The sequence below is a fragment of the Chaetodon trifascialis genome, chromosome 13 (assembly GCF_039877785.1).
Source record: "Chaetodon trifascialis isolate fChaTrf1 chromosome 13, fChaTrf1.hap1, whole genome shotgun sequence".
NCBI classification, from domain to species: Eukaryota; Metazoa; Chordata; class Actinopteri; order Chaetodontiformes; family Chaetodontidae; genus Chaetodon; species Chaetodon trifascialis.
Window position 1 is genome coordinate 6,407,758 of NC_092068.1, and position 22,553 is coordinate 6,430,310.

At 43.4% G+C, this 22,553-nt stretch overlaps 1 protein-coding gene across 1 annotated transcript in view; it reads right to left on the minus strand.

The window, feature by feature from the left end:
* thada (THADA armadillo repeat containing) overlaps positions 1-22,553 on the minus strand; it is an 86,094-nt gene that overhangs the window by 46,872 nt on the left and 16,669 nt on the right. Inside the window, exons 22-28 of the mRNA XM_070977281.1 lie at positions 19,345-19,454; positions 16,676-16,808; positions 13,501-13,623; positions 11,571-11,693; positions 11,342-11,433; positions 6,358-6,447; positions 2,237-2,368 (exon numbers count right to left, since the gene is read on the minus strand). Of these exons, the coding sequence (XP_070833382.1) occupies positions 2,237-2,368; positions 6,358-6,447; positions 11,342-11,433; positions 11,571-11,693; positions 13,501-13,623; positions 16,676-16,808; positions 19,345-19,454 (803 nt within the window). The remainder of the gene's footprint in view (positions 1-2,236; positions 2,369-6,357; positions 6,448-11,341; positions 11,434-11,570; positions 11,694-13,500; positions 13,624-16,675; positions 16,809-19,344; positions 19,455-22,553) is intronic.

Below are 22,553 nucleotides of genomic sequence, written 5' to 3' on the forward strand. Positions count from 1 at the left end.
ACTGTAACAGTTCTCTGTATGGCCCAGTGTAAGGTAATAACTAACAGCATAATCACTTTGTCAATGTGAGTTTGATAAACAAGCTCTTTCCTGCGTTATTTCATGAAGCTTGAACTACATTTTATCAGTACGTACAAACATTTTTGGAAATCATGAAAACAGGGTTCCACTTCCATCTGACTTAAGAGACAAACACGTCAGGTGTACCATCCTAACAACAACCCACTCCTCAGACAATATCTACTGGCCAATCACACCACGCCGCCACACCATTGTATCACCCATGCACTGCCTGTTACGAGCTACCAACACACATACAGCAAGAGACACGGATGAAAAATAACCCACACTCAAGTGCTGTTATCTAAACCATAAGGAGAGCATTCCAACCTCAAGGTCTTAGTCCCCCCCCCCCCCCCCGTCATCTCCTCCCATACACACACAAACAAACTCTGAGACACACACGCAAACACTCAACTCACAGCACACAATTCTTCCCTCCAGCTGTAAAATTAATTTACTGCACTTCACTCAATAGACGACCTTCTACTCAATGACATTACAAACAACAGTCAAAGTGAAGGCAATCTTTCCTTCATGCGTGACACTCGAGTGCTTGAACATACAAAATGAAGAGCTACATTCGTGAAAGCATTTCCATTTTACCCCGTCAAAGCGTGTCTGAACGTATGATGTGAAATGTTTGACATCTTGGGGAGGGGTGTGTTCTCTTCTGTTCACCTGAGAGCGCGTGTTGCACCGGGAGAGCGCAACATGTGATGAAGATCACATTATCTCCCCTTTTGCCAGCTTTCCATCCACAAAACATCACCAGCTGTGTCTGCTGGCATGCCAGGTCATGCTAGAAGCAACACCTCCAAGACTGAGTTTCAGTCTCCATAATAGTGCTTTGCTGCCCCACCGCCTAGATTCCTGTGCTTGTACATTGAGAGCAATGAAAAAACCCGAGTCAAATTCCTTATATGTGCACACAGTTGGCCAATAAAGCAGATTTTGATTTTGATCTAGATGTCCATGGTTTTATTTTATCTTCATTTGCAAGGCACACTGGAAAAGATCAGAAGTGATCTGCACAGCTTATAGTACACGTAGATATATCTAATAGCATGATGAAAATGCTAGCTAATTTTAGCTGTTGAGGGGTCAGGAGTTAGGGTTAAGATTAAAAGGCTGACATTGGGCCTGTGGATAAGGAATGTGTTATGTCAATGAAGGTCCTCACAAGAACAGTAAGACAAACGTGTGCGTGTAAGAGGTACAAGCTCCAGTTCTATTTGCAGGTGCAGCAGATGAACATGTACCAGTAATATTTGTAGCCTTGTCCATCTCAGGAATGTAAAAAATGAAGGCTGTAACCACAGTTTCCCATTCGCCTGGAAGGTTTACTCCCCAGTAAACAGAGAGAGGAGTCCAGATAAAACCAGTCACAATCTAATCAACCGCTGCAACACAAGACAGCACGAGCAGCAAAACAGAAACGCGCTGGAGACGCCGACTCCAACTAGACAGGTGTTTTGTCTTAGCGCGCAGGAACACACAATCAGAAAAAGTCACACATACTAAAAGCTTCTTATTTTGAGCCATTTTCCTCTGTGGCGATACATCAGCTGGGAAAAAAACAGCAAAGACATGACGCAAGACAGAAGTTCGTATAAAAATTGCAGAAGCACCTGTGTAAACAAAAGAAAACACGCACGCACACACGCACAGAGACACTGACGTTTAGACTGCAGGTGTTTTGTCTTGGTGATTGTTCTATACTTAGAGCGAGTTCTGGTTCAGAGAAACATTGCCTGAGAGAGCAGGTGTGTGACCCTCTCACATTTACAGAACATTCCCTATGCTAAAGTTTCTTTTTAGCTTTTCTATAAGCACTGGAGCTGACTGCAAACACATGCTCACTGATAGTGATGATACACGGGAGGAGCTGCTCGTAGGACAGCTTTATACCCATTCACACACTGCATCTTGTACCGCGGGTCACTGAGCAGCTCTGCTGGGACCCTTGAAGCAGCCAGGAGTAGAAGTTCTTGTTCAAGGTTACTTCAACTGTTTTACGATGGAGGAAAGTGATGTGAAAGATGAATTATAAAGACAAGCAGAGAAATAACACTATCTGTGATGACAGACGTGTGTGTGTGTGTGTGTGTGTGTGTGTGTGTGTGTGTGTGTGTGTGTGTGTGTGTGTGTGTGTGTGTGTGGCACTGACACCCACCTAATGATGAAGGGCATGAAAGGAGCGAGTCCCAGAGGTGAAGATGATCCATCCATGGGAGACGGGTAGAGTCGACTGAGCACCAGCAGCAGCAGGAACAGGCTGGGGTGAAGTTTCACCTGACCGCTGTCACTGAACACACACACAAACAGCTGGTCAGATGTTAGCAAAATGTAAAGGTGAAGTGTTCAATATGCTTCAAGTGACATGTTTGAGGACAAAAGTGTTTATAGTTTTTCCGGATGGTCACACTCGCAGACGGGGTGAAGCGCCTGCCGTCATAAAGAGGGGCGAGACGTGATGAATCATACAAACTGGGATCATGACGCACACTTTTGGACAGTCTCTTCTCAGCATAAGCAGACTGATGTCTTTAGAGTGTGGGATTGGTCAGGTACCATCCCTGACGCAGGCCTGTGAAGTCCATTAAGACATTGCACAGCATGTGATATTGAGCCATACAAATAAACTTCACTGTTGTAAATGACTGGGAAGAAACAAGTACGTGAATCGAACCTCAGCTACAACCCTGCAGATGTTCAGTCATGTCAGTATACACTGTTCATATTTGTTTGTCTTGCCTGTCTTCTTCCTGTGACATGCTCAGAGACGATGACTACTAACAAGGCTTTTGCCAAGAACATGACCTACTTGAGGAGTTCCATGCTACAGATCTTTTTTATAGATTTGCATTATAAAAACAGTTTGACGAGAATATGACACCCTCTCTGTCTGTATGTTAAATATGAAGATAGAGCCAGTCGGTGAGTATCTTATCTTAGCATAAAGACTAGGTGTAGAAGACAGCTAGACTGGCTCTGTCCAAAAATAATGCCCACTCACCTGCAAATCTAAAGCTCACAAAAGAACATGTCATATTTTCTTTGTTTAATCCAAAACAAATGTAAAAATGACAAGTTTTACTTGGACTTTCATGATGTAACCAGCCTCAGTTCCAGTCTTTACACCAAGCTAAGCTAATTGCTTGCTAGCTCTAGCTTCACATCAGAATCAGAAAAAGATTTATTGCCAAGTATGATTTTACACATACTAGGAATTTGTTTTGGTGAAGCTGGCGCATGAAAAAACTTCTAGAAATAAGCTATTAAAAAGTAGAAAATCTAACAATATAAATATATATACACAGTCTGGTTTTTTTTCCCAGAATAAAAAGAGCAGTACAGCTGGCAGTGATACAGTAAAATAACAGGGAAATCCAAGCTGAGCGTTAATGTAACGCATGTGCACATGTAACGTAACGTAACGCACATGTAGTGAGTTAGTGACAGATGTCAGAGAGGTAATGATCTTCTCATTGAGCTCTCAGCAAGAAAGTGAGTGTATTTCCCACAATGTCAGAATACTCTAGAGTAGTGTAAGAGAAACAAAGAGTCTGGTGGCAATTCTAGTGTGTTGTCCAGTGTTTTTAAAAATCAGGATTAAATGGCAATAAGTCTGACACATGAGAACCACATATAATGAAAATGCCAAACTAAAATAAGCCTTAATTCCTCTGGCTCTTTAACACACACTGCACATCTAAAACCACCCACACTCCAATACAGTCATCTCCTCATCCGTCCTTGAGCTGAGCTTTTCACCTCCCTCTTTTCCTCCATCCAAATCTCATCACTGCCAACTGAGTCAGAATGGAAACTGACCATCTCTGCCAGCGGTTTCACAGTTTCACTCTGACACACTCGCAGTGCAGGAAGGAGGGAGGAAAATGGAGAAGCAGACGAGAACTCGAGTGACTGCATAAGGAAAACGATGAAAATGCTTGAATATCAGGTATCTCATATGAGAATGACCACGTTTTGCCTTCAGAACAGTTTTATTACTTCTTGTCCTGCTGTCAGAGTCCAGCTCTTTGATGGATGAATGGAGCAGAAATCAACTCTTCAAACTTCCAGAGAGTTTTATATCTGCTGGAGACGGAGGAGTTTTACTTTATCTTGGTTAATAAAAGCACTCAAACTTAAGCAGCGTTACTTCAGCAGTCTGTACAGTGAAAAGACCACAGGAAAACAGTGTTTACAGTGTGAGAGCGTCTGCAGCAGGTCTGTACATATGTCAGGTCTGCTTTTATGAGTGTGTCAAGAGAGCAAAGCCTCCTTAGGGCCCTGTCATTAGTCATGAGGATCTCATAGAACGGAGACAGAACAACAGACCCCCTGCGAAAACAACTTGTGCTTTTCATTAGTTCATTCAACATCACACACATGCACAACCATCCTCTGGGACTGCCGTAGATCGGCTAGATGGGAAATGTAATAGCAGCTCAATTAGTAACCAGTCCAATGTGTTTAGTGTCACGGTTTAGTCGAGCACAACGGGACAGGATGTGATGTCAGAGAGACAGGAGGGGGGCAGATAGAGGCCATTGCAAACATATTAGGCCTCGTTGCAATACAGCTGGAGGCAGCAACAGGCAGCTTGACAGAATGAAGAAGAGACCAAGTGGCATTAAATGGCCGAAGTCTCACACTCCGTTGAGGTCCTTCGTGAATGTCCTCTCTCCCTAAACTCCTCAATCATCTCCAGCACCCGGATGTTTGAAGAAAGTTATTTTTGTTTTACATCTTTCAAAGAGAGTGGAAACAGAAGGCTGACCTTAAGTATTTTTACTCTTCATATAGAGCGTAGTGAAAGGGGCACAGTAGCAGCTTATGTAAACTAAAGCTTTAGCTTAGCATTTAGTTAGTAAATCAGTTTTGTTTGGAAGGAAGTGGCAGATACGACAGTGTGTGTGGCAAAAAAAAATCACTGCACAGCAATTTGGGTACTGACCTGAAATAGTTTAGAGATAAACATGTTGAATTTCACTACACTGAGATAATAAGATTAGAATTGGAAAATGTATGAACCTACAGGCCATATAAACAGCACCAACGTGTTCTTATTGAGAAGCCTGTTGTTCATGTCAAAAATTAAATTAGGTGCATCTAAAAAGGGGCCAAATCCAGCAGCAGGTGCATATATACACCCCTCTCTCTCTTTTGTGTGTATTGCATGTGTGTAAAGCTATCTACTGGTCCAGAGGTGGAAAGGGTGAGGGTGGGTATAAGCTAAAAGCTGCATGTGTCCAACCAATAAACGGTTGAAAGAGAACTCATCCAAAGACAATGATGTGTTGTGTTTGTAGACTAAGAAATACTTTGAGAAGTGGCAGCATTGTATAATGGTCTGCTATTAAAGAAATGAACCATTAGTACTTCAGGATCGCATGCAAAGCCCATCCAGGCTGCAACATGACGAGCAGAGACAACACTTTTTAAGCTTGCCTTCTTCACAGAATGCTGCCTGAGGATAGTCTGTTTTTTGATCACTTAAGCTGTGGATGCAAGACTGCTTTTCATTCACTATTCTTCTATACAGTATTTGTTTATGGAGGGTTGACAGATTACGTAGTACATACTGTATGTGCACAGTTCCAAATCGTATTTCTAGAATCCTTCGTATACGGTGACCTATTTTGGGAGAGCATTTGTGCTGTAACTTCCACAAGACTCGAAAACCACTAACGGCAGCTCTCTTTTCCTTCTGTCCTGCTGTGTGTTGCTACAGTGTGGTGTGGTTGGTCTGTTTGGGTGGCGCGATACACAGTGATGATGTGGGAAGTCAGACAGCCGAGATCTGGTTCCGTGGGAAATTTGCAAATGTTTTAACAAGGGTCAAATTGTGAAAGAGCCAGTCTGAAAAAGCATTCAATTAATTGGATCCATATTAAGATAAGGCCGCCTGGGGAGCTGTTGGACGACTCAAATGCTTTTAAAAAGGGAGTTGGGGCTGAGCTAAAAGAGATAAGGCCAATGAACCTCAGTAGACTCAACTCCCCACTGCAAAAAAACAAAACTAAATCTTGTCAAGAGATTTACTTTACTCAGTTGTAAAGTCTTATGCTTTAAGCAAACAGTGTGTCACAGTTGGGCAAATGAAAACAGGCCCACACAAGAATTCAATACAGGGCAACACTGCTTGATTACAGACAATAGCACCACTAATCAACTCATACAGCTAAAAAGTGAGTAAAATTAAACCCATAAGGACATCAAGGAAGTGCCATGGTAATGGCTGAACGTGGAGCGTGCATGCGTGTGGATTAAAGAGGACCGCCTCACCTTTCCACCGTGGCCGCAGCCTCCTCCAGCTGGTTCAGAAGGAACGGATAGAGAGCTGGAAAACGAGTGAAAAACTCCCGGCCTGTCATCCTGAGGGGAGAGACAGAGGGAGAGGCAGAAAGAGCATGAATTTCTAACTGTAATAACGGCACTTAGAGGGTAAACCCAGGGAAATGAGCATTATTAAGCAGGCTAATTCTAAAGTATGTGAACACACTGCTGTTAAGCAGCTATGTTTACCATGTTCACCATGTTAGTTTAGCATGTTAGTATGACAACATTTGCTCTTTAGCGATAAACACCACGCACAGCTGAGGGTGATGGGAATGTGTTTGGTTTTTCAAAAACCATAGGTTGGGAAAAATTAAAATGTAAACCTGATGATGGTGTGAAATGAAAAGTCAGAGGATCACCAAACTTATTACAGTTCAGCATGAGGGGAGCATGAACGCCTGTGCCAAACTGGATAATGATGTATTCTACTGCTGTCAATACATATACAATTCACGCAAAAGCACAAACATCAACCTAACGGTGGCACAAGAGGGAAAGTCAGAGGATGACCAAATTCACTGGGATTCATCCTCTGCACAAAATTTCATGCATCCAATAGTGGCTGAGATATTTCAGCTTGGACAGAGACAGATCAACTGACTGACACTGCCCTCCATAGAGCCATAGAGACAGACAGCAAGAAGCAGAAGAGGGGAAATGACGATGAGTATTCAGTGTATTCAGATGGTGTGAAGTTCTGATAAGGAGATGGAAATGTGCCAAATACTCCCCAAACAAACAAATCCAGCCCTTACGTTTGTGCTACAGCTCGAAATAAACACCTACATTTGAGTGTATGCACATATGCTGCACCATGTGCCACGGTCACATGTGTCTGAGCTTATGTATTCACTCACACACATACACAACAGTCAATAAAATGACAAACTTTATATTTAACACTGGCGGTCTTGCTGCTGCAACCGCCATTCAGCCTCAGAGCCAATAAAGTTTTTATTTAACTCTGCCCGTCTAAATCAAGTCGCTCCTAAAGGAAAGAGGCCTGGTCTGCCAAACACATGATCACAAGACTGGAGAGATCTCATACTGCCTCAGTCACGACTGCCACTGTTTCTGGACTAACGCACAAAAATATACACACACACACACACACACACACACACACACACACACACACACACACACACACACACACACACACACACACACACACACACACACACACACACACACACACACACACACACTGGACCTGGTTCAAGTTAGCAGCGGGCACTGTCATGGTAGGAAAGTGAGTCATGTGTGTAGTGTTTAAAGCCTCTTTCAACCGGGATATGACACACTCCTCACCTCTTCTGACCTGACACACACACACAGATAAAGTGTGAGGATATCTGCACACACTCCCTGTGACAGGAAACAGTGCAAAAAGCAAAAGCAGTCCAAGTAAAATAAAAATCTGAAAGTGTCCCTAAACTGATGTAAGTGTGTGTGTGTGTGTGTGTGTGTGTGTGTGTGTGTGTGTGTGTGTGTGTGTGTGTGTGTGTGTGTGTGGGTGGGTGCGTGTGTGTACACTCCCGGCCCTCCTCTGCTCTCTCTAATGAGAGTCTCTCAGTCTGACAGCACTGTGCTGCCTGGAGGACAAAGGTCGGAGGTTGTGTCGGAGCAGATTAGATGGGGTAAAAGGGGTAAGGAGAGGAGAGGAGGAGGTGCAAAGGAAAGGCCTGCTCATGCTTGTGGGCTCACAGCTGTATGTGCACACTCATATCCACTACATTACCTTTACGGCAAATGGCACAGGGTGGTGGAGTCCAAGACCCATACCTCTAGTGCATTTATAAACCAGCAGTTTTAATAACTTACTAAGGTTGACGTTTGCAAAGGCTTCAAAACATCAATCCATAAGTTGAAATAACTGCATTCTTGGATGTACGTATAAGAGCACACGTGGTGCAAAGTGAGCATTGACCCGGGCAGGACATTAACCTGGATGGAGGCTTTAGTTGGTACGCAGAGAGCAATCTGCGCTCTGTCAGCTTTGTTTACAGCTGCATTTATCTCAGCAACGATATCGGATCAACATCAATGCACCGTCACAGAGCGGAGGAGCCCGAGTCTGACGACGATCCACAAGCAAACAGTACGTCTCGATTCAAGCAACTATGCAAAATACACAGCTGAAATTCCCACAGACAGCGAGAGGTTCAGTCTTCCCGTACACACAAATACACACAAGGCTGTAAATAAACTGGTTTGTGTGAGAGGAAAATGTGTTTATGCTCCAGCTACAGCGGACCAAGAGGCCCTTACACACACACAGCCAAATATTAGAGTGGACAAGCTGTCACAAAGCATTTTCTGCTGCCAGAGATCACAACCGTAAAATCAGGGTAATAACAGAGACCAGACGTACAACCAACTGTGGAAAAGACAAACTCCCAAAGACACATCTAGAAACGAGTTGCAGCCCTCTTGCTCACACACGCACAGCTCGGTACCAGTTTCAGATCAATACAGGGAGATTTACTGGCACGGTGACTGACATGGTACGAGACATCCAAATAGTTGAAATGAGTTGAAATGCTAACTTTCTCCACCAATCTTCCATTTCCCATTAATCACAGCACACACTCTCTCACACGTGCATATAAAAATGGGCAGGGGGGGGTGTACCTGAGAGCAATGCAAAAGTAAACAGACAAGATAAACAGAAGCAGCCTTGGCTTGGTTAAAAGTGTTCGGAGGCCTTCAGAGAAGCAGCCAATAGAAACACAGTAGAGGGAACCAGATAGAGCTTCCCAGAGCAGGGCCCAAAGCTTTGTGAAACTTTACCCTGGATTATCTGTGGGGCAACAAATCACTTCTGGGCTCAATATAGACCTCAATACAACCATCATGTAGCCCTCCAGCCCAACAGTGCGGACACATTATCGTTCACGTTTCTTTTAATATGCTCTGAATACTAGATGATCCCTGCATCACTTCCAACTGGGTTTTATATGCTGCAGCTGTGCAAGGCCAATCTGCGTATTTACACTGCAAAATAGCAATGAAGCAACAGGTTAAAGCAGAGTGAGAGCCATGCTAACAGCCCTGTGAGGCTCTAATTATAGGCACATTCGCTCTTTGAGCTAAATGCTACTGTTAGCATGCTAACAGTTCACAGTGACAATGCTAACATGCTGATGTTTAACCGGTATAATGTTTTAGAGGAGTGAAAGAGCAAAGAAAAGAAAGCGATTGCACTGTGTGATACCAGCAAAGGCATGCTTTTTTACTTTCCTGCTACAGCATCGAATATTTTCCTTTGATTATATAATCCTGTAAAACCTGTTGCTCCAACTTGCTCAACTCCACCTTTCCTGCACCTCAGCTGGATACAACAAATCATAAAATATATATGGAAAAAAACACTTGACCCAGGTCTGCCATCGCTTTCATTATCAAGGTTTCCAAACACTGGGATGCTTGTTTGACAAGGCAATGGGAGCTTGTTATAATTTAAGACTCTTTTCCAGAAACGTCAAAAACAATCCACAATTTTTCAAACAATCCTTGACAGTAAAGCAGAACAAACAGCTGATGACCTTCCAGCTAAATTGGAGACAGTTAAACTTCCATACTGACTCATCATCAGCTCAAACTCGTTCTGACTGGGAGTGTGACGGTGGTGGATAATCACATAAAGATTTTAGGCACTGAAATGAGACATCCACCAACTGACAGCTCCTCCAAGAAGATTATTATTGGCATGACAGAACATTTTGAGTGTGCGTGTCAGCGGCTTTCGGCTGTGTATGTTTCTGGTAATCTCATTTGCCCTGAAAAGCTGTGAGGATATCATCAGCTGTGTGTTGACGTCCTGTTTATCACTTATTGTTCAGATCCAAAGAGCTGCCAGAGTCCAGATCAATGACAAACTGATTCACTGTTTCCACAAACATAATTATCTATAAGTTTAACATCTGACGTGATTATTTCATAAATATCATCATAACCAGCATCACCTTTGGTTTCAGTAGATACTTTTATTTCACTGTGCTCTTTGCTTCAAATGCTGTTTCAGTTGATGTTCCCAAATTGCGTGACACAGTACATTTTTGTAATCCAGATCATATTGTTCACAGATGTGTCATGGTGAACAGCTCCAGCCCTCTTAAGACCACACGTGTTGCTTTTTGTTTGGAACTGTACTTTTGATGGCACATGTTCACAGCAAATGCTGCTGTTCTGTACTTGGAGCTTTTCAATGACAGCCCACAGGTATGAAACCAGGTACAGTACAGCACTGACCAGATGAGAAGAGTTTTTACAGAGCAGTAATAATACATTGATACTGCACGTTTCTGTTTCATTTTTTAAATGTGAAACTGCCCTTTGTTCTTTTCCTCCAACGTCCTTTCGTTATTGCTGGAGCAGCAGTGGAGACCTGCATCTCCTCAAGCAATTATCAGCAGTGGGTGTAAATAGAGTGAAACCTGCATTTCAGGCAGAGTGGTGTTCCAACAGCGCCCCCCGGTGGTGTGAAACAACCACTGTTTATACACATGCTGCTTTTACTTTGCTTCCCTGTAACATTGCTGACTGTTGATGTCCTATAACAATACAGCTTTACTCCATTCAGTGCAGGACGGCCACAGTTTAAAAGAAATACGGTCAAGTACAAGATGACATGCATTTCTTGCTTTTAAACTTTTAAACCAAGTGAACCTGAACTGGAAGGTGGAATTACCTCTTAATTGTTCTAAGGAATTTAAAGTGCAGCACTTAAAGAGGGCCACATTTGCTTGCCACAGAGAACTTTTCTGCACTAGTAATTATGACTTTGAGACCTCAATTGAACATACATGACTGATAACCACTGATTTATGCATCCCTCACTCAAATGTAAGCATTTCATTCTGCACCGATGCACATGGCAGAAAACTTGAAGTGGCTGGGTCGTGTTAGAGAGGGAGAGGACGCAGACCTGTTCTTTTTCGAGTGCTCATCCTTCCCTTTCTTCACTCCAAAGATTCTTGTGATCAGAGTGCTGAAGAGAAGAGTGGAAGAGTTCCTCACCTGGGACACAAAGAAAGAAGGAAGAGAAATCAGAGAGCGGCAACCTTATTCAACAATATTAGATTTAGCAGAATCTCCCTGCCTCAGCTTTATGGGATGGACAAACAGTAGCAGAAAACATGGAAGTAAAAACTCACTGCCCAAACAGGAGAGGTGAAGCCCAGCACAGCAGCCTGCATTCCATCTGAGACGAAGGGGATGATGTTTTCCCCCAGACGAGTGTCTCTGTACAGAGCCCTGAGGATGTTCACAGCATGGACCTGTGGTGAGGTAAACACATAACATCTAACCATTCCGCATCTCATTAAGAATTCACGACTTAATAAAGATGATGACTTATTCGTCAACAACACGAGAGCACACAACAAGATCGCTCAAAGAATACAGACTAGAGGAGTATTATGTTTGTCCACAGTCTCCATCACTGCTGTCCGTCACTATTTCATGAGGCAGAAATGCTTTGGGAGTGTAACCTCAGTTTGACTGCTATTCACTCCTAATGCATCTTCCACAGCTGCTCTCTTCAGCGCCATCACAGCACCACCGTTACAATGGATATGATGCAGTTTGTTTCATCTTCAGACTCAATCAATGCTACACAGATTTTCCACTTTCTGACTTGATTTGACGTTTCTCACCTGGCTTTTATACTGCTTGGTTGCAGAACAAATTAAACAAACTTTAAGGCAGCTCAAAGTGCATTCAAGATGAAAGTCAAACAAATGTCCTATGGCATCAGTCGCAGCAGGAGTCCTTATGATACCGCATCAGTGTGTTCAGAAACCAGCGCTCCCAGGTAAGATCTGACCAAATGTACAGTGAGACAGTCTTCAGACCCTGTTAAGTTTGTTATGCTTCAGACTCTTCTTAAAATAGATTAAATTCTATCTACACACAATACTCCTCAATGACAAAGCGAAAAAAAGGTTTTTTTGGCATCCTACTTCTATCAATGGCCCCTGAGATGCTTCTGCACCTTGACTGGAGTTCGCCTTTGCCTCAATGAATTCATTGAACATCATTAAGGAAGGCACACGCCTGTCTATATAACAATATCTCACAGTTGATGGTATATGTCAGAGTGAAAAACACGCCAGGAGGTTGAGAGAGCTGTCTGTAGACTTGTGAGACAGGAATGTGTCGAGATCTGAGGAAGGATACAAGAACATTTCTGCAGCACTGAAAGAGCCCAAGAGCACAGAAGCCTCCATCATTTTCAAATGGAAGAACACCATAGCACACCATACAGTAATCACGGATGATGGGCCTTGATCAGACCGGTGAGCAAGAAGCCAATGGTCACCATGAATGACATCCAGAGTTCCTCTGTGGAGATGGTTGAACTTTACAGAGGGACAACCATCAGTGCAGCTCTCCACCAATCAGGGTAACCTCACTGAAAGGGCCATGACAGCCAGGTGGGAGTTTACCAAAGGGAACCTGAACAGCTCTCAGATCATGAGAGGCAAAATCCCCTGGTCTGATAAAACCAAGATTGAACTATGTGACCACTATTCCCACCAGTGCATGGAAGAGACACTGCAGCCCACCGCAGCGGTGGCAGCATCGTGCTGTGGGGATGTTCTGCGACACAGACTGGACCACTCATCAGGAAAGAGGGGAAGATGGATCCAGAAAAATGGAGCAAGTCCAGAGTCCAGACCTGAACCCAGCAGAACCTCTCTGGACAGATCTGAAAATGGCTGTGCTACGATGCTCCCAACCCAACCTGGTTGAGTTTGAATGATCCTGCGAAGAACAACATGAGAGACTTCCTAAAGAAAGGTGAGCCAAGCTTGCCGGATCATTTCCAAGACGAGCTGAGGCTGTCATTTCTGCCAGAGGTGTTTTAAACAAATACTGAGTGAAGGGTCGTAATACTTAAATGAAATGGATATTCAGTTTTTTATTTTTTAATACATTTAGAAAACCTGTTTTTGCTCTGTCATTGTGGAGTACTGTGTGTAGACTGATGAACTGAATCCATTTTAAGATGAGCCTGAAACAACAAAACGTAGAAAACTTGAAAGAGTAGAACTCCTGCATGAAGCTACAGGGCGGTCAGACCTGAGGGATGGTGGAGCTGTCAGAGTTCCTGTCGGCAGAGGGCATGGCCAAAGCAATCAGCTCTCTCATGGTCATTTTTAACAGGCTGCAACTGGACGACTTGGGCTCAGAGGAGAGCAGAGCCTGTGGAAGAAAAAAGCAAACAAACATGAAAACAGAACAGAAATGCAGCAGGCAGAACAGAAGGAGTCACAGGACAGGTCCGTTTCAGAGATGTTTCTGTTATTACTGTGAGCTTACACTGATGACGGATCAAAATCAACGCAGCAGGACCAAAGATATCATCCTTTTTATTCTGCACATTCTTCTTTCTTCTCAAAACCTCCTGCCTACATTACCCACGATGCAACTGAAATTCCAACAGTTTGATCAGACATTCGGGTGATTCCGTTTTTTCGCATTTTCAAACTTCTAGCCTTCAGCCCAAACCTCAGCGGAGGGTGAGACCCAGATATCGTGCACACGAAGCTTTAGACAGCTTTTTCACATCTGCAGTCGTCCTTCCAAAGACCAAGAGTTCAGGATTGTGTACTCAGTACTATGAACTGCAGCTGCATGAATACTATGTGCAATAGTTATTGGATTGGATATAATCCTGATATTCATATTGTAAGAATATGTACATTTGTGCAGTTTCTCATTATGGAGGCCACACATATATAGCCTGATGGTCTAATGCTGTCAAGCTGTTGATTGAGCTCATGTGAAATGGAAAGACTAAAAAAACAGTCAAAACGCTGTCTGATCAAAATAACAAAAGAGAAGCTCCACATGCACCATGTTACCAGCCGTTACAATGCACTGCATGGTGTTTTATTTAGCAAATACAGGCAACTGATGCATTTTGATGCATTCTTAACACATGACCTGCTGTCGTTTCGGGAGTAGGGCTGCAACGATATGAGATTTTCATAGTGCAGTAATCATGATATGATTACTGCACTGTATTGTTGTATTATTACTGTCAATTATAATCACCCTTAAAGGAATGAAAACAGAATGTTTTACTGATTTTGGGGGGTTGAACAAACACTAATAACACTAATAAGGTAGAATCTGTTAACTGAAGCAAACTATGCCCATCACTGTATATAGTGGTATGCCATCACATAAAGAACAGCTATACAATTACTCAAGTTTGTCTGTACTGAGAGCTTCACTGAATGACATCATCTGGACGTGCCAGGAGTGGGAGTTGGGAATGTGGGAGCCAGGAGGTGACAGCAATTGGCTGCTGTGTGAGAAAGAAGTTATCTTACTGTGGGAGCTGATGGGAGCCAGCTGTGTGTCTGGCCTGGGTTATGGTTAAAAGTTAGGCCTGGGACAAATGGAGAGATGGAGGATGGAGGTAGGGAGGAGCGGAGGAGGAGAAGGAGGAGGCACAGTCTGGCTCTTGTGAACTCCCTCGGTTCATAAGCGGTCCCTGTGAAGTCTGTCCCAGGTCGATTCAGACCAGCATGAGGCGAGCGCAGGAGCCAGCCTTCCCGGATTTGACTCTGTCTTTCTGTGTGAAGGAATGCAGCCCAAAGCTCTGCCAAGGTGTCGAGTTCTGCTTCTCCCAAGACTTCCTCCTCTCTGCCGGGCTCTCCCGCACTCTCCCCTTTCTCCTTTATCTTTTCCGTCTCTCCATCTCCCCTCATCCTATTCTTAAGTCATCCATATTTGTTTTCTATTATGCTCTGGTCTGCCTTCACCCCTCATTTTACTGTATCTTCACCTTAAGCTCTCATATCTTTTCATCCCAAAGGTAATTTCAGCGAGGCAACAAGGAGTTTCACAGCAGTTAACATGCAGATAATTCCCATAAATAATCAGGGATAAGTACATCACTGCCATCAACGTCAGTTTCACAAAGTCGAACACTGGAATTATTAAGTTTAAAGCCATTTTCAAAATCAAAATTAAGGATCAAAGATGATTAAATCCAGTTAGTTAAAAGACCTCAGATGCCTGGCATAGAAACGCATAAAAAACTGAAGAGTCAGTGATGTCAGAGGCACAGCCATGCACCTCGTACCCATAACCACAAGAAAGAGCAACCCCACTCTGAAATTACTGCTATGATAAAACATGAACTCTGTCATGTCTACTTTTAATATCAGTAATCAGAGGAAGCGGGGAGGCGAGCTGTGGCTGAATAACAGACTGAGTCAGTCAAGTGTTAAGGCAGGTTAGTCAGAGATTACAACACATTGTTAGAGGTGTGTGGGACTGGTGACTACCAAGAGGGGTCAACCAAAGGACAGTGTGTGTGTGTGTGTGTGTGTGTGTGTGTGTGTGTGTGTGTGTGTGTGTGTGTGTGTGTGTGTGTGTGTGCACATGTGATGAGTGTTTATGTGAGTCACTGAGTAAAAAAGACAGATGGATTAAGAAACTCAATGTTCTTCCAGCATGAGCGGTCCAGTGGCATGCCAAGAACTGCTGATTGCACTACTTTTAGGGGTAAACAGGAACACAAGAATACACGCCTGTACGCGCGCGCGCGCACACACACACACACACACACACACACACACACACACACACACACACACACACACACACACACACACACACACACACACACACACACACACACACACACACACACACACACGTATGCACGCACATACGCACGTACAGAGTTGTCTCTAAACCTCTGAAAATCATCTGACACTCATTCACTAATCATAACCCTCACTATGTCCATGCAATAAATTTCATATAGTGACCTTAAGTTTGACCAGATTTGAACCTTAACTGTCACATGGCCCTGTGTTACAGTTAAAATGTGGATCAGAATTTGCATTGTCTATCTAAATCCAGCAAATTCCAGCAGCATTTACACTTCTTTGTATAAAATAAAATAAAATAAAATAAAATAAAATAAAATAAAATAAAATAAAATAAAATAAAATAAAATAAAATAATCCTGTTTTGCCAAAAGTCTAGTGTCTGATGGTGGAAAAATCTCTTTCACAAAATGTGTCTTAAGCAGCACCAAAGGATCGCAAACACTAACAAAGGATGACTGTGTGCAGAGAGGGTCAGATTCACTGATGGAGCAAAAAGACGTGAGGACCACTCCACCACACACTCCATCAGAGGAATGTGCTGTTTACTGACAAAAGGCTGCATCTTCTGCCCTCTCAAGTGTTTCAAATCAGCCCTTTGATACGGTTATGTGCTTACACACCTGAATGTAGAACGGTATTCCAGCGCTGCGGCGTGTGGCACACAGCTTAGACGACGGGTCACTGGATTTGACCTCCTCTAGAACCTCAGACAGCCAGCGGGCCGGAAGCTGCTGCAGGGCCTGACTTCCACTCCTGACACATACACACATAGACACACACACAGACACACACACACACACAGACACACACACACACACACAAACACACACACACACACACAGAGTAAATAATTAAGTAATTAAATGAGTAATTATACAAAAACTTCAATAAAATATCAAACACACTTTCTTAAAACATCTTAAAGCAGAAGAATCACTATGAAATGCCACATGTTGATTTGTTATGTTACATATTTATTTATTTATTCATTTATTTATTTATTCATTCATTTATTTATTTATTCATTTCCCCTTTTAGTATTTTTACACACCATATACATATTAGGTTACTTTAGACACACTAGCTGCTAAAAAATATATATAATACATTATGTATAGTCGGGCACTTTGGTTGCGTTTTACAACAAATGCTAAGAATATGATCTGAAGCAGGTCTGGCAAACACACCCACACCCACAAGAAACCGCTATGCCCTGTTCTGTAAGGAGCAGCTGTTTAACAAGAGCCAGTGGAGCAGAGAGGACAAATTAAAACAATCCAACGTGAAGGACAGAGCGAGGGCGCAGCACTGCTACACATACACACACACAGACACACAGACACACAGACACACACACACACACACACACACAGACACACACACACACACACACACACACACACACACACACACACACACACACACACACACACACACACACACACACACACACACACACACACTCCAGTGCACTTCAACACACACTTGACACATCACACCACACCATAGACTGATTTCCGGGGTTCTTGTCCTGGTACCCTTATACCCTGCAGTTGAAAAGGGGGCAGGTAGAAAGATGATTAAAAAAAATAATATGCGTGAAAAATAGACAGTTCAACTGTAGCAATAAAATCCTCTTCAGTATCATTAACAGTAAGTCGCAGCTGGTGTTGGTGAAGGGGTACTTGAGTTCATCTCGCAGGTCTGTGGGGGTGTGTTTGAAAAAAGGACCACCTCTGTAAACAACTGCAGACATAAATGCACAAGCCTAACAAGTGACCTCAGTTAAGGAGAGACGAAAAGAGAAAGCGAAGAGAGGTGGAAAAAGCAAAAGAAAGAGAAAATGGCAAAGAATGAAGAGAAAGATATTGAGACACAGTGAGAGAGTGCAAACACAGTGGAACACACCAGAGCCAGATCCCAAGGCAGAGCATCAAAAGGCTGTGGTTAAGCACCCCGCAATCAACACCCCATAACCCAGCACACGGCCTGCATACCATCCACACACTGCTCGCTCGTCCCCTCCTGAAAACACACACTCACATCCACACATGCCCCGAGCAGAACACACACACACTCCCAGCACTCCTACACGCAACCGCTAGAATGTCGCCCTCATTACACAACACTCTGCGAGACTGGTTTTTGTACAAGAACAAAACAAGTGAGTTTTGATTTAACTGCTCAGCACTGGGTGGTTCAAAGGCAACGCTGCTGCAACGGTTTTGTGGTTTGTCACCTGCCACAGGGCTAAAGACATCTTCCACAGCGCGCCATTGAGGAAAACAGAGAGGTACAAGAGAGTGAGAAATTCTTTCATGTCATTCACAATTAAAAGTTAGGGGTTTTTTTTTCCTTCCCCCAGGAGGATAATAGTAGGATTATTTCCATGAATAGCAGAGATGATGGATAGTGTAGAGCTGTGTGAGACTCAAGCCACATTTAATGTTGCCCCTGGCAGCATGTCGCCACAGAGGCCCCATCAGTCTGTACAGAGCTTCAGTTCAATGAGCAATGAAAGTGCGTGAGTAGCTTTAACTTGGCTTTAACTTGCTAAATTCTCACGATAATTTTCTCTTTGATGGAATCAAGTGACACAATACTCAAATGGGCTTTTCACTGAAAATGCATCCTGCAGCAAATGATAATGTACTAATTTAGATAAGATCAGGTGTAAAATTGACCTTTGAAAAAAGACAAGAAAATTTAAGTATTAGCATAATTAGAACAAATCTTAATCTGTTATAGCTCGTATTAAAAGAAAAAGTTGCTTCCCAAGATGGTGAAGTGTGAAATAATATAGGTGGATTTTGTCCCTTTTGGACAGACTCAGGCTGTGTCCTACCAAACATATCTGACAACCCAAACTATAGCTTAAGATACTGCACAGAAGTGCAGTGGATAAGACGCTGTCAAAAAGTAGTCCCAACATATATATCCCCATAAATTCCCAAATGGGTTTTATATTTCTGATTGTGTACATATTGATCAAACATGTTAATTAGTGAGCTTCAGAGTCAAACACATCCTGACTCCAGCTCTGATCCAAGCAAAGACATGACACTAACATCAATCATCTCATCTCACACGTCAAAAAGACTCCACATGATGAATAACACCTCTCTTTGTGTAATCAAGCATATTATACCTGAAGAGTGACACTGAGATGACTTGCCTGCTCGCTAATTACAAAGCACACTGACACTCAGTGTCATGATGGGAGTCAGTGCCCACAGCCATTAACAAGTATTACCTTTCAGCCCTTTGCCCTGAATGTGAACACACACACCTGCACAGCATGTCGGTGAGGCGCACAAAGCCCACATAAGCCAGTTCAAAGGCGCCACGATGACGGGACTGCAGGAGCTGCTGACGGAAGTACAGGCCTACTCCCTCCACCTGTAACAGAGAACCACAGAGGGAATCAGCAACTGAACTATGACAGGAGCAATACTGAATGTGTGTGTGTGTGTGTGTGTGTGTGTGTGTGTGTGCGGCCACGTATTACTCACATTGTGGGGACATAAATCTGTTTACACAGTCACACTGTGGCCATACTTGTGGAGACAAAATGCAGGTCCCCATAATGTAAATCATTCAATTTTAGGGTGAGGACTTGAGTTAAAGTTAGGGTTAGTCAAGCAGTGGTTATGGCTATGGTAAGTCTCCAGGAAATTAATGTAAGTCTATGTGATGTCCCCAAAAATTGAAAACCTACCGTGTGTGTGTGTGTGTGTGTTACATATGCATGACTTTAAAGCCCCCTGCATTACCCTCCAGCAGAAACGGATGTGACCAGCTGAACGGGGTCAAAGTGACATAACTGCAGTCAAAAAGATGATGTGACATGTCAGGCTGCACACATCTGAACACGCTAACGCTGAGCAGTGCACCAGCCGAGACTCACTGAACAATGAGGCAGCGCAGTGACTTTTTTCTCTGCTGGAAGAAGGACAGATTGTCCTGCACACCTAAATAACAGTCGTTTTCAGTCACATGACAATCATAATAGGTTTGACAGGTCAAGGATGTCAAGTCAAGTTATAGTATTTGGATTTTTTCCGAGTGTCTTACTACAAAGGAGGCCTTAACATGCCTGACTGTGGACGGGTCGCTTTTAACTTCCTGGGTGATACATGTCACCCACACTGACACACTAACAAATACAGTGGTGGACTGTTGGCTGGTAGACATTTTTTAAATACTGTTATGGAACTGTATGATATTGACTTTATTACAGACTGCATCTGATGACTGCTTTCAATATTGATTAACCGGTCAATTTTTTAAATTACTATCATTCTGATGATTATTTTTTAATCACTGATTATTGACCCGCGATTCGGTCTATAAATGCAAAAAGCAAAAAAAAAACAAAAAAAAAAACTGACGCTGAGTCATTTCTGTATAACTTTATATATGAGTGGTAGCATTTCAGTGACTCAGTTCAGCATCATCGCCTACCATCACCTGTCAATCATCACTTTTCATCATCAAGTTTGGAAATTATTCAGTAATGTGTCAAAGCACAGACACTTCTGGGTTCTGAGTTAAGTCTAACAGCACGAATCCTCACAATGAGAGCACTTCATCAACTCTGTGGATGCAAAATGCATCACCTGAGGAGCCATGAGCAACAGCTGCAGCGAGAACACGTCCACTACGGCAACGAAAACAAAACAGGAAAGCACTGAGAACCCAAAGAAACCACTTTTGTAGACTTTGTTCTTTGTGTTAGTGCGTGAATCATTATGTTAAGTCAAGCAATTACATCTAACTACATGCTATAAACTCAAAACAAAGCCAGGACAATTATCCTCCACCCAGCTCCACCCCTGCACAAGACGTAACTCCACTCATGGTCAATCAAACGTTGCACTGCATTATCTCATCCCACTTTAGCCTTTTCTCTATTTGGCAAGCACAGTGAAACTGTAACACAGGTTACACTCTTGTTTTAGAGACACCACTTAGCTTTCAGCCAGTGAGCGTTGAGCATGTCAAGCGTGAGAGCGGCATGTCAGTAGCGTGACAAGTGTGTTCAAATAAGGATGCTGAGACATCCACATAATGGCCACTGTCAGTAAAACCATCCAGTTAGTAATAGTGTTAGCAACATTATTCTAACTATACACATACACACAACACACACAACTGAGTGCTGTGGCAGTGTGTAAACTGGTGAGTGTGTTGCAGGTGAGGCGGCAGGGCGAGGCGGACGCAGAGCTCCAGTGCCCTGTCATTAAGGCTGTGGTATCACCGCCACCACAGAGGCGGCCAGGCCTCGACTTAGTCAGGGGTGGCATGGAGGGCACAGGGAGGGGTGGTAAGGCCCCGACGCAAAAGCACCCTGTGTGGAACGGGGGAAAAAAAAATCCCAACGGCCCCTCAGGGGATGTTGGGTTAGACACAACATCTAAACTAACACAGACGCAGACCCACAAATGAACCAGGAGTACGCCAGTCACCGTAACCTTCAGCGACAAAGCCTGATGTCACTGAGAGAAAGCACAACGATGCCTGACAACAGGTTTACAGGATAAAAACAACGGGAGAATGTGCTGAGACAGAAAAAAGAAATGAATGAAAAATATGTGGAAAATGAAAATATCACAAAAAGAACAAATGTTACCAAAAAATGTAGGGCTTGGCCAGCCTGTTTTTGGCCACATGACTGGCCAATAAACTCAACTGACCCTGCAGACCTAAAGTGGACTAACTTAAACACCAAAGTATGGACTGAGTAAACCACAGCAGTACCAAGCCCAGTGACTTATCACATTGGTGGCCAGAGCAGACTCTCAGGACAGGCCTGACCTCACCGGGGTAAAAATGGCAGCGACAGTCACTGTCAGATGGCCCGTGGCTGCCGAGGCCCAGACCGCTGCGGTGCTGAGCTGGGCCGAGCCGGGCCGTGGCTTCGCCTATTTAAAGCTTCCCTCCCGAAGGTTCCCGTCTGTGTAACTGTTTAGGGCCGAGCAAGCTTCCTGCTCGGGGCGGGGAAGGGTATGGGGGGGACTTTATTTAGACGTCAACTTCCTGTTTGCAAATGTGCCCGTTTCCCAGAAAAACTTCCATGCGGAGAGGGAAGTTTCCCAAGTCTAATTACATGTATGGCTCGAGGCCGTGACAGTGACCCAAATAGCCAACTTCTCCCCTGAGGCCGAGGTTAGACAGCACTCTGATAATGTTTGTTGTTGTTGTTGTTGTTGCAGTTGCAGCAATCGACATGAGGAATTGTGAAGCTCTGGTTTGGAAATGGTTTAGACAATAGAAAGCCATAATGTGATAATTCAGCCTCTTTGACTCAAACACAATAAACAAATGTTACTCCTGGACGGAGTTCAGCATCAGGTAAATATGCTGACATGTAATATTAGATGTAATTACAGTTAATTAAGTCAAGATAACGACTGCCAGCAGTCTCAAGGCTTTGATGACACAGAGGGTTACGGTACCTTTCATGAATTTAAGGATCCATGTCTAAATGTTGTTAAA